We start from the raw sequence: 15,588 nt of genomic DNA, 5'->3' as shown, positions 1-15,588 counted from the left end.
ACAGGTAGCCTGCAGGGACTGAACAACAATAGAAGAGGGCAAGGTAGGAGGAGCTACAGTAGTGAGTTCACACAGCTAAAAAGCAGGGAGTTGGTAGTCCCTTCTGATGCAGACCAGTGGTTAAATCCAGAAAAGTTATCAGGGAAGAAGGAGCAGGAAACTTCCATGAGTGTGAGCAGGCCAAGTTTTGGAAAGTAAGCTAAGACAAAGAGGAACAATCAGTTCACATACAGAGTTCAGAGTTCAGAAATCAGGATCTCCAGGTGCTGGGGGTTAACATTAACATTCATGGTACTTGAAACCAAGCCAAAGGATGTCACACTTCCTGTACAGGACCAGACATAATCTCATAATGTTGTGGACCTCGCAGGAGAAGCACCTATGTATGCTTGGTTGGAGTAGAAAATAAGGAGATTCCTGACTGACAAGGGTGAAAGGAACATGTAAAATTAGATGGTAGCAGGGCTCCTGGGTGGCTCAGTCGGTTAAGCGTCTGACTTCAGCTCAGATCATGATCTCACAGTTTGTGAGTTTGAGCCCCATTTGGGGCTCTGTGCTGACAGCTCAGAGCCTTGAGCCTACTTTGGATTCTGTGTCGCACCCTGTCTGCCTCTCCCCTGCTCATGTTCTGTCTCTCTCTGTCTCTCAAAAATAAATAAATGTAAAAAAAATTTTTTTAAATTAAGTGGTAGCTAAAAAGTATAGCAGGGTGAAGTGAAGGCAGGATCGATTCTCTGAATACAGCCCTGGACACCACCAACAAGCTCTCTGCCCTCCGGAAGAGACAGAAAATAAACAGCTTAATTTAGGGTGATATGATTGAGAGAGTGAGACTGGGCTGATTTCCTTAGATAGAAGGCCAGGGAGGTACTTTCAACAATGCTGTCTGCTCTAGGGAAAGGATAGTAAAAAAAAAAAAGAAGGATGAGCCTTCTGAGTAAAAAGAAAACTGAGTATGAAGACCCCAAGCTGGTGAATGAGGAAGCCAGGGTCCCTCCCACACAGCTTATAGTCTAGACCAGATAATAGATAATGGGTCCTAAGACAGTGTGTGGGATGCTGACTGTGTTTGATTACCCAAGAGGACTCTGTGGAGAAGGGTAGATCACTCACTCATTGCTGGAGTGTTCCGTAAGCACCTACAATGTGCTGGGCATCGGGAGATACAGTGGTGAGCACACAGTCACAGCCTACCTTAACGGAGCTTCTTCTCTGATGTATCTATGGAAAGTGCTAGAATAATAAAATCATAGCATTGAGGTCCTGGGACAAAGTTGGCTTTAGAAAAGGTAAGTTCCCTCTTCATTTATAATTGGGAGGAAGGCTGAGATAGGAAGAATGCCAGGAACATAAGGGAAGCACATGCCAAACACCTCAGCGTCTGTCATTAAGCCGGTGGTTCACATGCAAGTGAACCGGGGGTGGTGGATGGGGCTGAAACAAGCACTACGAATTGTGCTCTGGAGTCAAGGGAACAAGAGGGTTAATTAAAACAAAATCATAAGGTCAGAAAACAGATCGGTGATCATCAGGAGCTGGGCGTGAGGAGCAGGGTTGACTACTAAGGAGCATGAAGAAATTTTTGAAGGTATTAAATCTTGATTGTTGTTATGGTTACCTGATTCTGCATTTGTCAGAACTCACAGAACTGTACATTAAGAAAGGTGAATTTTACTGTACATTACTGAACACTTGTGTGTTCTAGACCTTGAGCTAGGCACTGGGCCATCCAAGGTTTCTGCCTTCATGGAACTTGCTTTCTAGTGAAGACAGAAAATCAACACACTGATGCAACAGAATAATTACAGATAATTACTTCTTCAAGAAGGTGATCTTTAAGCAGAAGACTGAATAAAAATGATAATACAAGACCCTGAGGCAGGCATGAGCATGGGTCAAGTAACTGAAGTGGTATCAGAGCTCCTGGAGAAGAAGAGTAAGAGGGAAAGTGATTTGACATGAGGTTGGAGAGGCATGGAAAACATGTTTAATTTTATTCCAAGAGGCATAGGAAGTTCCTGGCAGTGACTCACTCAGTCTGCTTCACCCGTTAAAGATCACTCTGGCTACTGTGCACACAATGTATTTGATAAGGGTTAGAGTGGAAGCCAGGACATCAGTAAGGAAAGAGTCTGCCATAGCCTTTCAGGCAAAAGGTTACAGTGATATGGACTAGGATAGTAGCAGTAGAGCTAGAAGCCTGTACCATGATGTGTCAGGTATGGGGAAGAAAGGACTTCTCAAAGACAACTCCTAGTTTTAGGTCCTACTAACTGGGTGGATTGGGGTACTCTTTATCATGTAGAAAAGACCATTTGGCAATAGGTTGGGGGATGAAAATCAAGAGCTTTTTTTGGACAGTATTAAACTTGAAATGCGTGCCAGACATCAAATAACAAATACCAACTAGGCAGTGGGTTTTACAAAGTTTGGGGCTCTTTGTAAACATCTGGGCTGAAATGTACATCTGTGAGTTATAAACATGTAGTAATTTAGGGGCGCCTGGGTGGCTTAGTCGGTTAAGCGTCCGACTTTCGCTTAGGTCATGATCTCGTGGATCGTGGGTTCGAGCCCCGCGTCGGGCTCTGTGCTGACTGCCAGCTCAGAGCCTGGAGCCTGTTTCAGTCTGTGACTCCCTCTCTCTCTGACCCTCCCCTGCTCACGCTGTCTCTCTCTCTCTCTCTCCTAGAAATAAATAAAACTTAACGTTTAAAAAAACAAAACAAAACAAAACATGTAGTAATTTAAAGAAGTTGAAGAGCCGACGTTCAAATGCTTGGGTTTACAGGACTTGGTGCCCCGTGCCCCCCACCCCCCAACAGTAGTCTGTTGGCTGCTTAGAAGCAAGGGCAGAGAATTTGGGCAGTGGAGGAGAGCGATGATTCAGACATGGCACCGTCAGAGACTAGCTACTTAAGAGTCCTGAAATTAGTGATCTTGTCTGGAAGAAAGGGGGTCATGTGTGGTAGGAGAGGGCTAAGGAACTGGACAAAGTGGGTCACTCTGGCCAAGACCCTACCAAGGACAGGATGCGGGTTTGGTGGGTGTGGTTGAGTGGTTCATAGAGACCTTATGGTAAGAGAAATGGAGTGCTGAGTTCATCATCTCAGAGATGGAGGGGTGTCTTAGTGCCAGAGGTAATAAACAGGTGAAATGAACATTTTTAGAGAAAAATACTGAAAAAAAAGAAAAAAGAAAAAGAATGAAGAATAATCACGCAGTCGAGGAATTTGGAGACAGATGCTACTCACCAGTAATCTTAGTAATCCCTCTGCAGCCTGCCTTCTGAAGGGAAGGGGCAACCAGTGCTGCCATTACCCCTTTGTAAGTTGTTTTTCATTCCATTCTCCTGACCCTGTGTGGTGTTGAAGGTATGTAGGGGTACTCAATTCATGCATACCTTATACTTTAGAAGGGTGACTTTATACAAAAAGAAACCTAAAGCCATTTTCTCACCCCACCCTACCCCTTTAATTTTATAATAGGAAACAACTGGAAGAATGGCAGAAATCTAAGGGGAAAATCTATAAACGGCCTCCTATGGAACTTAAAACAAAAAGAAAAATAATAGAGGAAATGAATATTTCATTCTGGAAGAGTATGGAAAAAGAAGATGAAGAAAAGAAAGGACAGTTTGAACTGTCCAACAAAATTAACCACACTCTAACAGAATGTCTGCAGTTCATCGAAAGGGTGAGTATAAGTAAGCTCTCAAAACTTTGGCCCACAATCTTAGAGTTTTTAAACATTTTTCTTAAATATGGCATAAGTGAGATAACCTCTAAGAAATTCAGCTGCTTGTTTTAATATAGATGAAGAATATCAATAATAATAATAATGGCATACATTTAAACAGTGACTCTCATCTGCCAGGCACTCTCTAACGCTTTACTTATATCATCTCATACAATTATAATGTGCCACTTTACAAATGAAACGGAGGCACAAAGAAGTTGGAAAACTAACCCAAGCAGCCTGCCTCTGGAGGGATCCAAAAGGAATTTTGCCTTCTTGAGCCATAAAGGTCAAAACAGTAAATATTTGACATTTGGATAATCTGAAGTCAAAGGCAAGGTCACATGTAAAATTAGATTATCCTAAAGACTGGGTGGTTATAAATGGCATCAAAATCGTATCGTGGATTCTGTAGGTAAGGATAAAGGAGATGGTAAGCAAAGGGTAGGATTCTCAGGAGATGCCTTGAAGAAAAATTATATTAATGAAAAGTAATTGGATAGACATCTACACTAAGGTCCTTGCCTGAAGCAAACCCAGTTGTGTCCTTTGACTGGTGGTGTTGGACAGCAACAGAAAAAGGAAACCTTCTGTTTAGGTCTCCTCCAGGCAATTTTGTCACAGAATTCACTTAAACATTAATTATTTCTCCTCTGTCAAATTAAAGTTCTCTTCCTTTGTTGTTGTTGCCCTTTCTTGTATTTTCATTGTATTAAAGAAAATGCATGAGTATATTCTTATTATTAAAAACATTACAGAGTACCTAGGTGGCTCAGTCAGTTAAGCATGACTTCAGCTCAGGGCATGATCTCATGGTTCATGAATTCGAACCCCGTGTCTGGCTCTGTGTGACAGCTCAGAGCCTGGATTCTGTGTCTCCCTCTCTCTCTGCCCCTCTCCCACTCACACTCTGTGTGTGTGTGTCTCTCTCTCTCAAAAATAATTAAACATGTTTAATAAATTAAATTATATTTTAAAATAAAATAAAAACCTTTCAAACAATATAGAAAATGACCGGTTTTCCCTGCTGAGCATGCCCACACACACGTGTGCACACGCACGCACGCACGCAGTTATGCATCCCAGGCTTCTCCGGAGAGGTGACCGCTATTGCCAGTTATCCATCCAGACAGTTTTTATGCATGTACATACCACGTAGTACATACAGAAATGAAGAATATAGTTTTGTGAGTTGTAATTATTTTATTCCAGATTTTTACATATGTTCTTTAGTTGCCTTTTCTTATGTTTCCCTAATATTAGTATCATACTGGCTTTGCCAAGTAGTTGGGTATTTTCCTTTTTTCTTATACTCTAAGAATAGTTTATACAACATGAGAATTATTTTTCTCTTTGAAGGTGTGGTAAGGACTTGCCCATAAAGTCATCTGGACTATGGGGATAGTTTTGGGTATATCTTTTCCACTTTTTCTGTGATCATTGATCTATTTAGGTTTTGCATTTCTTGAGCTAAATTTCATGGCTTTCATTTAAAGATTTCTCTATTAATCTTTTTAAAAGTCCATGTTGGGGTTTTATTGATTTTTTTTTCTCTTGCATCAATGTCTGCATCTATTTTTATGTTTATCAGTTTTTATTAGCCTTTTTAGTTGAAAGCTTAAAACATTTATGTCAGTCTTTCTAGTTTTCTTTAAAATACATTTAATGCTATAAATTTGGGGCACCTGGATGGCTCAGTTGGTTACACATCCGACTTCACCTCAGGTCATGATCTCACAGTCTGTAAGTTTGAGCCCTGGATCGGATTCTGTGCTGACAGCTCAGAGCCTGGAGCCTACTTTGGATTCTGTGTCTCCATCTCTCTCTGCCCCTCCCCCACTCACACTGTTTCTTTAGCGCGCTTTCTCTCTCAAAAATAAACATTAAAAAATTTTTTTAAGCTATAAATTTGCCTCTGAATTTAGCTTTGGTCATATTCTTTATGTTTGACTAGGTCATGTTCTGTATTAGTCAAGTCAGAAAACAGAAACTGCACCTGATATCTTAATAGAAAGAATGTAACGTAAAGGTTGGTTTCATGATGTCTTATATGTGAGTTCCCTAGAAGCAAATCCTAAGAGGAGAATTTGTGTGAAAGTAATTTATTAGGAAGAGGATCGCAGGAAAAACTGGGAGGGGAGTGGGGATGTGGGGCCAGGAAGGGAAGGAGGCCAAGTAGGATCAAGCAAAATCCATGGGATGTAACTGCGGCACAGTCCCAAAGGGGAGCTCTGGAGACTGTGGATCAGACTCTCAGAGTCATCCTGATCAGGGGCAAGGAAGCTTTAGTAGTAATACTTCCATGGTCATTGACGAATGACTGCCCTGAGGAAGGGGGTGGACAAAAATTCCCAGGAACTTTGACTCTCTGGACACATACAAAGAGGAGCAGATGCTGGCTGTTGGACTTAAAAGCACTTTGTGTGCATAACAATGGTAAAGGGACCATCAGAAGAGATATGGGTACTATGCACAGGGCTGATTGCAAAAGGAAACCTGAGGTAACAGTGACTTCAGGAAGCAGCCAGCACCCACTGGGTCTAGGGGAACAAAGAGAGGTTGAGGGTATCAGAACCTAGAAGTTAGGAGAGACAAACTCCAACTCTAAGGAGGGCGTACTACCCAGCAGATGCTAGGACCACAGAAACGGAAGGAGGGGCCCAGCAGTGTTGGGGCTCAGACCTTGAGGAAAGGATGCTACCCAACTGGTGCTCTTACCCGTGAAAGAGCGCAGTGAGGCAGGGTCTGCAAATGCCGGGAAAAAATGGTGCAGGCTGGAACCAACTACTGCCGCCAGAGTGAAGGACCATTGCTGGGGTGACAAAAGCCAATGGGAAAGAGGAAGTCCCTCTCTTCTTCATCCACACCATCTCCCTCTAGCCTCACATACTTGCAGAGCCCAGCATAGAGCTGCTGTGAAAACAAAGTGATTTACAGAATTCCAGCCCCAGTGTCACAGCAGAAGGTACAAGGTAGATTTGGAGCTAGGAGACCACAGCTTCATAATTGACCTGAGTTCTCATTGTTGTTCATTTCTAAATAGTTTGAGATTTCCATTTTGACTTGTTTAACCCAACAGTTATCTTAGAAGAACATCTTTTAACTTCCAGATACATAGAGTTTTGTTTTGTTTTGTTTTTTCCTATCTTTTTTTCCAGCTTTTAATTATACTGCATTGTGAACATAGCCTGTATGTGTTCTGCTTGATAGAGTATATTGAAATTAATGTCTAATCAGTCTTGGCGAATGTTCTTTTTCTTAGATGGATATTGGAATTCCTGAGTAATAGATGTCTCCTTCAGAACTCTTTTTTTTTTTTAATGTTTTTTATTTATTTCTAGGAGAGAGAGAGACAGCGTGAGCAGGGGAGGGTCAGAGAGAGAGGGAGTCACAGACTGAAACAGGCTCCAGGCTCTGAGCTGGCAGTCAGCACAGAGCGCGATGCGGGGCTCGAACCCACGAACTGCGAGATCATGACCTAAGCGAAAGTCAGACGCTTAACCGACTAAGCCACCCAGGCGCCCCCTCCAGAACTCTTTTAACTTTTCTTTCATACTCATTTCTTTGTTCTGTCTTCATGGGTTCTGGGAGAATTCTACAGCCAAATTTTCAGCTCATTGGTTTCTTTGTCAACTCCGTTGAGTTTTATGCCTCTTCCGTGTAGTGTTGGTTTTCTCAAACATTAATGATTCTTGATTGTGCACTTCCCTTTGGGTCCCCCCATTGCAGGAGTAGGAGGTGCTGCTTGGCTTAGTGTGCCAAGTCATAGTAGCTCCCCATATTTCTCCTGGTCCATGGCACTGCCCTGCCCTGGGTACAAGCCAGAAAGGGACCACCAAATCAGTGAGACCATTTTAAAGTTACTTTTTGTGAGCGGTGCCTGGGTGGCTCAGTTGGTTAAGTGCCTGACTTCGGCTCAGGTCATGATTGTGGTTTGTGAGTTCGAGCCCCACATCAGGCTCTGTGCTGACAGCTCAGAGCCTGGAGCCTGCTTCAGATTCTGTGTCCCCCTCTCCCACTCATGCTCTGTCTCTCTCCTTCTCTCAAAAATAAATAAACATTAAAATATTTTTAAAATAAATAAATTTACTTTTTGTGAGATTTAGCCCTTATTATGTACACTTGCATGGATCCCCCCCACACGCACGTATATACACTCCTATGACCCTTGCTTACCTGTGCCATCCTTCATACTTCTGTTAGAGATATATGGAAATTATTATGAATATGTAAGAATTATATGACTGTTGATTACTCAAGGGTTTGGTTTGGCTTTGGGTTTGGTTTTGCATAAAAATGTAAAGATATTCCTTTCTTTCAGCTATGATAAACATTTTCCTATCTCGTCTCATGTAACTCTTAAAATTTAATGACTAGTGTCAAAACTCATTGAAATAGGCTGTTTAAGTGGTTGCCTCTTATATGTAAATTGTACCTCAGTAAAATTGAAATTTTTTAAAATAAAGAAAAAATGATCAGACTGATTTCTACAGAACTTCTCTGATAAATATTAGATGTGAGAATAACAGCAAGATGGTAATAATTACCTCTGGGTATTTTTTTTTTTACAGGGTGTACTTTCTAATGAAATATTTACTCTATTGTCCAGTATTCCTGAGGCTGAAAAATTTGCTAAATTCTGGATCTGCAAAGCAAAGTTTTTGGCAAGTAAAGGTACCTTTGATGTTATTGGGCTGTACGAAGAGGCCATTAGAAACGGGGCAACAGTGAGTATCTATCTGTCTTGGGTGGGTGATTTCCTGAAAATTCTCTCATGTGAGTTCTCTGTTGTTTGCAATATAGCAGTCATACAGTGCCATGTGAAACTTCTAATTTACATCATAAAGTTACACACAGAAAATGAAACACAACATGTCCTTTATTTACATCTAATTAAAACTTTATTAGGTAGAAAATAGTGTTACATGTAAACCAATAGAATCAGTGTTCTTGTCAAGTGATTGTGTCTCACTTTACACTCACTGTAGAGATATGCACTTATAGAAAATTATAACATCAATATACAGAACTTACAAAGTCATACCTCACCATAAGGAGCCGAAAAATACATTAAGCCCACAACATCAATATTCACACAGCAACAATTCAGAGCCAGTGCATGAAAAATAAATTTAATTCTAAAACCTAGTAAAACCACTGTCTCTTTATAACTCTTTTTAACAAAGACTGCATCTAACAGTTTTATAACTCTTTTTGCTTAAATGTCACTTGCCAGTGTTATTTTATATTTCACCATACCTCTTCCCATGAGTGTTCAAAGTCAGAGTTGTATATGCACATAAATAGTCAAAACAGCTCAATAAGGTTCTTTTCATGAGGCCTCTGTGGCCCTCCTCTCCCATTTTCCACCTCCTGCAGCAAACTGGTTATTTTCATATTTACCGCGATAGTTTCACATATGTGCCTGTATTGCTGTTTCTTAGTTTTTCAGTTTTAGACATGACTTGTAGACTTCCAACTATGCAGAATGAGGAGTTAACCCCCTTTCTCACACACACCTGCACGGATCCCCGAGACACATGCCTGCAGACGTTTGCCATCCTCTGTATGTCCATTAGAATCGTATGGAAATCCTGGTCACTAGCATGACAAATAATCCTGTGTTTACATTGTTATGAATAACTTTTCCTGAAGTTAATTATTGTCTTGTTTTCTCTTTGTTTCATTTTCTGAGTATTTATTACTATATAGTTAGTTCCCAAAGTCTTTTCCAGTTGTCTAAATTTCTCACTACTTTCAAAACATCATATATCTTACTGATTTCTTTTTCTTAGAGACCCTTCTCCCAGACCCTTCTGACATGTTCCAAGCTCAGCAGGTTGGCCTATAACCTGTCTTTGCTGCCCATCATCCTGGGATCTTTCACCGTTACCCTCAGATTCCCATTTCTTCCAACGTTGTCTGTTTTCCTTCTCTCTCTGTTTGGTTTTATCGTTGTTGTTGGTCGTGGTGGTGGTGGTCTTATTTTGTTTTGTTCTCTATGCATTAAAGGCTTTATTCAGATGTCAGTAAAACTGGGCTGTTTACAAAGAGGTGGGTTTGAAAAAGCTTAGGGGTGCCTGGGTGGCTCAGTCGGTTACACAGTTAAACATCCAACTCTTGATTTCAGCTCAGGTCATGATCTCATGGTCATGAGATCGAGCCCTGAGTTAGACTGTGGACTGAGCATGGAGCCTGCTTAAGATTCTCCCTCTCCCTCCCTCTCTCTGCCCCTCCCCTACTGATGCTTTTCTCTCTCTTTCTTAAGAGACAGATAGATAGATAGATAGATAGATAGATAGATAGATAGATAGATAGATAAAACTGATCATAGTCTCTAAAGAAGGATCTTCCAATCGCTTCCTGGGAGCTGGAAACCAGGCTACCAGTGTTGTGAGGGAGAAGAGATCTAGGAATCTCAACCTTCAGCATGGAAACTTTCATTTAACCCTTGTTTTTTCAGTCTCAGTCATACATGATATTCCCCAGAGACTTGGAAAATACATCCCCAGTTTATGTTAGGATAAACATTTGGAGGTCTGACTGCTGGACAGACCTCTTGATTTGGACCCGACCATTCATTCCTGAGCCTTTAAAGGCCCTGGGGTTGAATCATGGTATTTCTCAGCCACATTCCCAGCTTAGGATCTGGCTCTTTCAAGTTGTTTAAGTTGGTTACCTCTTCCTTCTACTTTCTAGCTTCCAAATCTTGTGGCCATTTCTATTCTTTGCCATCATTGCCTCCTTTAATCCCATTACCATTTCAGTAGAGTTTCAACAGGGATTAGAAATAAATGTATATTCAGAGACACCTGGGTGGCTCAGTCTGTTAAGTGTCTGACTTCGGCTCAGGTCATGATCTCACAGTTTGGGAGTTGGAGTCCGTCATTGGGCTCTCTCCTCTCAGCACAGAACCTGCTTTGGATGCTCTGCCCCTCCCCCCTGATACACGCACTGTCTCTCAAAAATAAATAAACATTTAAGAAATAAATGTATATTCAATCTATCATTTTTAACTAGAAGCCTGTAAAAATGTAAAATACGATTGATAAAAGTTTTATATAATTCAGACTTTTTGCAATATGTTCTGTACATTTATTCCCATTCCCTTAAGCTTAAAGCACATTAGACTTTGTGAAAATTGTATAAATAGCTTTGCTTTTATGCTCTGTTGCCAGTTTATATCTATTATTTATTTGATACAGAATCCCAGATCAGAAAGACCAACCTCCAAATAGAATATTCCTATGAGAAATTACAATTCATTTATGATGTTCTGGCTCATGGCATGGTTTATGTACTTTGAAAAAGGAAGACTATCTCAGATAATTTTACCAGAAAAATTCCTTTTCTGTAATGGCTTTTCTCTAATGCTATGGTTTTTATGCTGTATTTAATATTATGTTTTTTATGTTATGTTTAATGTTATGTTTTTTATGCTATGTTACTAAATAAGAGAAGAAAGAAGGAAATGCTGGGGGAAATTACCCAAAATGCTAACTAAAGGCTATATTTGGGTGATGAGATTATGAGTGATCTCTCTTTTTAAGTTTGACTATTGTTCAATTTTTCTGTAATGAGGTATATGGCTTTTATGATTAAAAACAAAAATTCAGTTAAGAGAATACTAAAAACTCATGCTGCATTTTCTGTACAGCTAACTTTACATCTTTGGGCCAGAATCTTTATGTGGGGACACATCTTTAGTGGGATCACATAAGACAATAAGAAATTAATTTAATTTAGAGAAATGTCATTATAGACGACTTTCCGTGAGCACATCTCTCCTTTAAAGTGAAGCATGCCAGCATTTAACCAACATTTTCTTTGTTCCTTCATTTGTCACATAAAGCTATAAATCCGAACTTTTTAAATGTCACTTTAATGTCACTTTAAATGTCACTTATTGTTAACAAGAGATAAGAAAGAAAACATTTTTATTATAAAAAGAAGTTCATTTGATGTTAAGCAAAGTTGCTCGGTCATTTTCCCCATGGAAGTTTTGAATACTGTTTATGTATTTTCGTCCTTCCAGCCGATACAAGAGTTGCGTGAAGTTGTTCTTAAGATTTTGCAAGATTCAAACAGAACCACAGAAGGTATTGGTATTTTTGGTATTTAAATTCACTCCCTCTAGCCACTCACGTAAAAGTCCTTGAGGAACGCACAGGGAAAAAAGAAATGAATTTAAAGTTCCCTGAAATGCCTCACTTCTTGGAGTCTACGGCCTGGTTTTTTCAGCCATCATCATTAGCTGATTTATTCCTTTTATTACAAGTATATGTTGCTCAACACCAAACAAAGGTTGTTCTCACAAGAGCAGCCTAGAGGAAGGTGTCTTGCTTCCCTGGATTTCTAGGTGGGAGAAGACAAGTGGCTCTTTCTCAGACAAGACTGAGGCAGAAGGGAGAGGTGCCTCACTGTAAGTTCCATGTTCAGTCATAACAACCCTCTAGCACTTACACACCCAAATTCTCATTATAAGCTTTAAAAATAGCCAGAGTAGGCATCTTATCGTCTGGTTAACCATTGGTCAGAACCTTTAGAGAACTCTTCTATGAAAAATACTGTGCCCCACTCTAATTGCTTATGTTGTTAATGAGTAGAAAGAAAAAGCAAGGTACCTTGAGAAAATAAAATAGATTATTTTTATGATCTTGGAAGGGGATAAATGTTTTTCCTTTAGGACAGATTAAACTTTAAGAAACAAGTCATGTGGAGTGATTGCTAACTAACCCATTACTTTGAGGATTAAGGTCACAGAGTAGATATACTCTAGGTAATACTATCTCATCCCAGGGTAGGGGGGGATGTTAAGCCTAGTGAGTCAAGAAAATTGACGCAAGACATGGAATAAGCCTAAAAGGCCAATGATTGATTATCCCTAAAGGAACTTATCTCAAGAGAGAATAAGAGATTGGGGATGTGTTCAGAATGTTGAAAAGGTATAGAGGATCCATCTCAAATGGCAAGAAGGCCCAAAGGCTGTCTGGAGGGCAGGTTAGAAAGATGGCCTGATGTAACAGGGCATCCCTAGAGGGCTGAGCAGGAAAAACTAGTTCTATGTCCTGTTTCAAGTCGTTTACTCTTTATTTTAATTGAGAAATCATTGTGTATACTGATTTTTCATTTTATTGACTTTTAGTTTTAGTATTAAATTGCTAAACCTCACTTTCCTTCTCGACCTTGTATACGCAGGAGTTACCTCTGACTCTTCAGCTGCCAAAACGAATATAACGTCAGTAGAAGAGCTGGCCAATAAAACAGAATCCGAAACGTCTTATCTTTCTCTAAAAGAGAGAGAACAGATTACAGCAACACCCCAAATAACCAAGACAGAGCAGGATAACCATCCTGGTATCAAATTACAGGTGGCCCCCATCCCTAGGTAAGGCGACTCTAAAGCAGGCTTTGTGTCCACAGGCCTAATTCCAGCCCTGTTTTTGGTTTCACTTCCACAGACCCAGAGTACCAGCAGTCTGTGGAGAGCCTCTGCCTCCCCCTCACCCAGGGGGTCCAATCCATCTTTGGCATTAAGGGAAGGAGCTTCAGCTGGGGGGGGGGGGGGGGGTTGGGACCATCGACAGGAGTATCTGTATTTTCTGTACACACGCACTATCCCCTTCACACACTCCTGCCGCTGGAGTCTGGAGACCATCGCAATGGATTCCCACCTTCCTCCTTGGATCCCATCCTACCTCTTCACCCTCATCTGTCCTGCGCTTACAGATCCCACCTCCCTTTCCTCTCAGCCCCAGGGTGCGGACGCCGAGTGCCAAGCAGGGGCAACCTCCTTAGCTCTGGGAGAACAGGGACAGCCAATTGCCCTGTAAGAACAGGGAGCGCAGTCGAGGACGTACTAGACAGAAGTTGCTCATTTTACTGAGAGTGTATAAGTTTATGTTTAAGGCAGAATCCATAGGAACTGTGTCAGGTACCAATGTCATTTGCTAAAACATTAATATAACATCAGGCTCTGTTCATGATCTTAAAAACGAATTCCAAACAAAAGTACCAGGAGCACACAGTTCTGTGTTGTCGATCTCTGGAAAGCACAGCTGGGCCTCCCTCAGCCCCGGCATTACACTTGGCTCATGCAGGGATGGAGGCAAGCAGTTGATCTGAAAACCACCTTTTGCTGGCCTTGGAATTTGTTAGGAGAGTTTTTGGAAGACCTGTGGGCTACTTTTGCTTAGGCTAACGTAATGAGTTGGTCTGTGAGGTATAGACCAGATTCACTTCATGGAGAGGTCTCTGCAACCTAACGTCTGGGCTCCTTTTTATGAGAATGCATTAAAGCTTACAAGGAACGTGCCCACTTTGTTCCAGTTTCAAACTGTGGTTTGGTCCACCATCTTAAAAGGTGTTTTTTGAATCATTTTCTGTGAAAGCTAGAAAGAATCTTAGAATTCATTAGTCCAACTCCATTTGGTATAAGGCCCAATTTCCTCAAAACCTGTCAACTCTTTGAGTTTATGGAATAAACAAACCCCAACTGCCATGTATTTGACTTCAAGTAAAAACCACACTTAACAGTTCATTCAGGAAATCCTTACGCTTCTACTGTCCAGGAGCAGCCAGACACCACCTCATTCCTCCTCCTGACAATCAAGGGGGAGCCATCTTAGCTTGAGAGCTGCTCCACACATACTCTTATGTCAACTTTCACTGAAATATCTGTCCTGTTTTATCAGGAATTTAAAAAATTAAGAATAAGAAGTGGAATTTCCAAAGAAGTAATAAGATTTGGAATGCACCTCTTTCTGTCTCGCAGAATAAGTGGAATGGCAGAAGTGCAGGACATGAAGCTGATCACACCTGTGCGGCGTTCGGCAAGGATCGAGCGGGCAGTATCCCGCTATCCAGAAATGCTGCAGGAACACGATTTGGTGGTGGCTTCTCTTAACGAGCTGCTAGAAGTGGAAGAAACAGAGTGTTTTATATTCCGTAAAAATGAGGCTCTACCTGTCACACTAGGGTTTAAAAGCCTCGAGTCATAATTTCTTAGTGCCTTAAAAAAAAAAAAAAGATGTTTCAGAGCCTCCATGAAACAAGAAATAACCCTCATCCAGGTGACCTGGAAAAAACTATGTAACAAACAGGCAGAATATGGGCTCTCAGAATTTTGTAATTTGCCGGGCTTACTCTCAAATTTAATATCCCCACGGGACTCACTGGTTTAAGACTGTAGTTTGCCACAGTTGTCTAGCATAAACTTTAAACTATTGAATATTTACCCCCAAGTATGGTAGAATTTTTCACTTTATTAAGCTACTTTACTCTCATCTTAGTTCTTTGTTATATTCAAAGGTCGGTGCCACAGTATGATAGGCTTCCCTTCCTTCATCCACCTTAGCAGGGAGGGTGAGTCCTCCCAGCCCAGGGGAGCCAAGCTGAGCTCGCCTTCCAACCCGAGGCCATGTGACAGACCTTCTGGCCAGATCCCCTCTTTCTAGAGCTGATGCTCAGCTGTGCCTTTGCTCAGAGATCTCAAATGACTTTCATGTATGACTTTGACTTCGGTCACATGGTCCCTACAGATGAAGGGCAATTCCTGAGCGTGCCAGGCAGGGCTCCTCCAGTGAAACATAGCCCTGAACTGGAGGCGTTATCTAGCTGTTTATATTCAAATCTCATTTTGTATTTGTTATTCAGAAATGCTTCAAATGGGTGGGGGGGGGGTGGGGGACACTTGCATCTTCAGTTCTTTGTTCTGCTAAGGGACACCTGGCCTGACAAGACTGCACGAGCCCCAGAGACTATTATAGACTGTCTTTTCTTCCTCCTGGGCAACTGCTCTAGGAAAGGTAAAATCACAATCATTATGTACATATAATGTATAGAAAAACCTAA

At 41.1% G+C, this 15,588-nt stretch overlaps 1 protein-coding gene across 1 annotated transcript in view; it reads left to right on the top strand.

The window, feature by feature from the left end:
- Window positions 1-15,588, top strand: part of CKAP2L (cytoskeleton associated protein 2 like) — a 28,837-nt gene extending 13,249 nt beyond the window's left edge. Inside the window, exons 5-9 of the mRNA XM_039231728.1 lie at window positions 3,486-3,693; window positions 8,307-8,462; window positions 11,771-11,834; window positions 12,934-13,123; window positions 14,510-15,588. Coding sequence (XP_039087659.1) covers window positions 3,486-3,693; window positions 8,307-8,462; window positions 11,771-11,834; window positions 12,934-13,123; window positions 14,510-14,735 — 844 coding nt within the window. The 3' untranslated portion in view covers window positions 14,736-15,588. The remainder of the gene's footprint in view (window positions 1-3,485; window positions 3,694-8,306; window positions 8,463-11,770; window positions 11,835-12,933; window positions 13,124-14,509) is intronic.

The sequence above is a fragment of the Hyaena hyaena genome, unplaced genomic scaffold (genome assembly GCF_003009895.1).
Source record: "Hyaena hyaena isolate Hyena2069 unplaced genomic scaffold, ASM300989v1 scaffold_57, whole genome shotgun sequence".
In the NCBI taxonomy this organism is placed as follows: Eukaryota; Metazoa; Chordata; class Mammalia; order Carnivora; family Hyaenidae; genus Hyaena; species Hyaena hyaena.
This window is presented reverse-complemented; position numbering and strand designations above follow the sequence as displayed.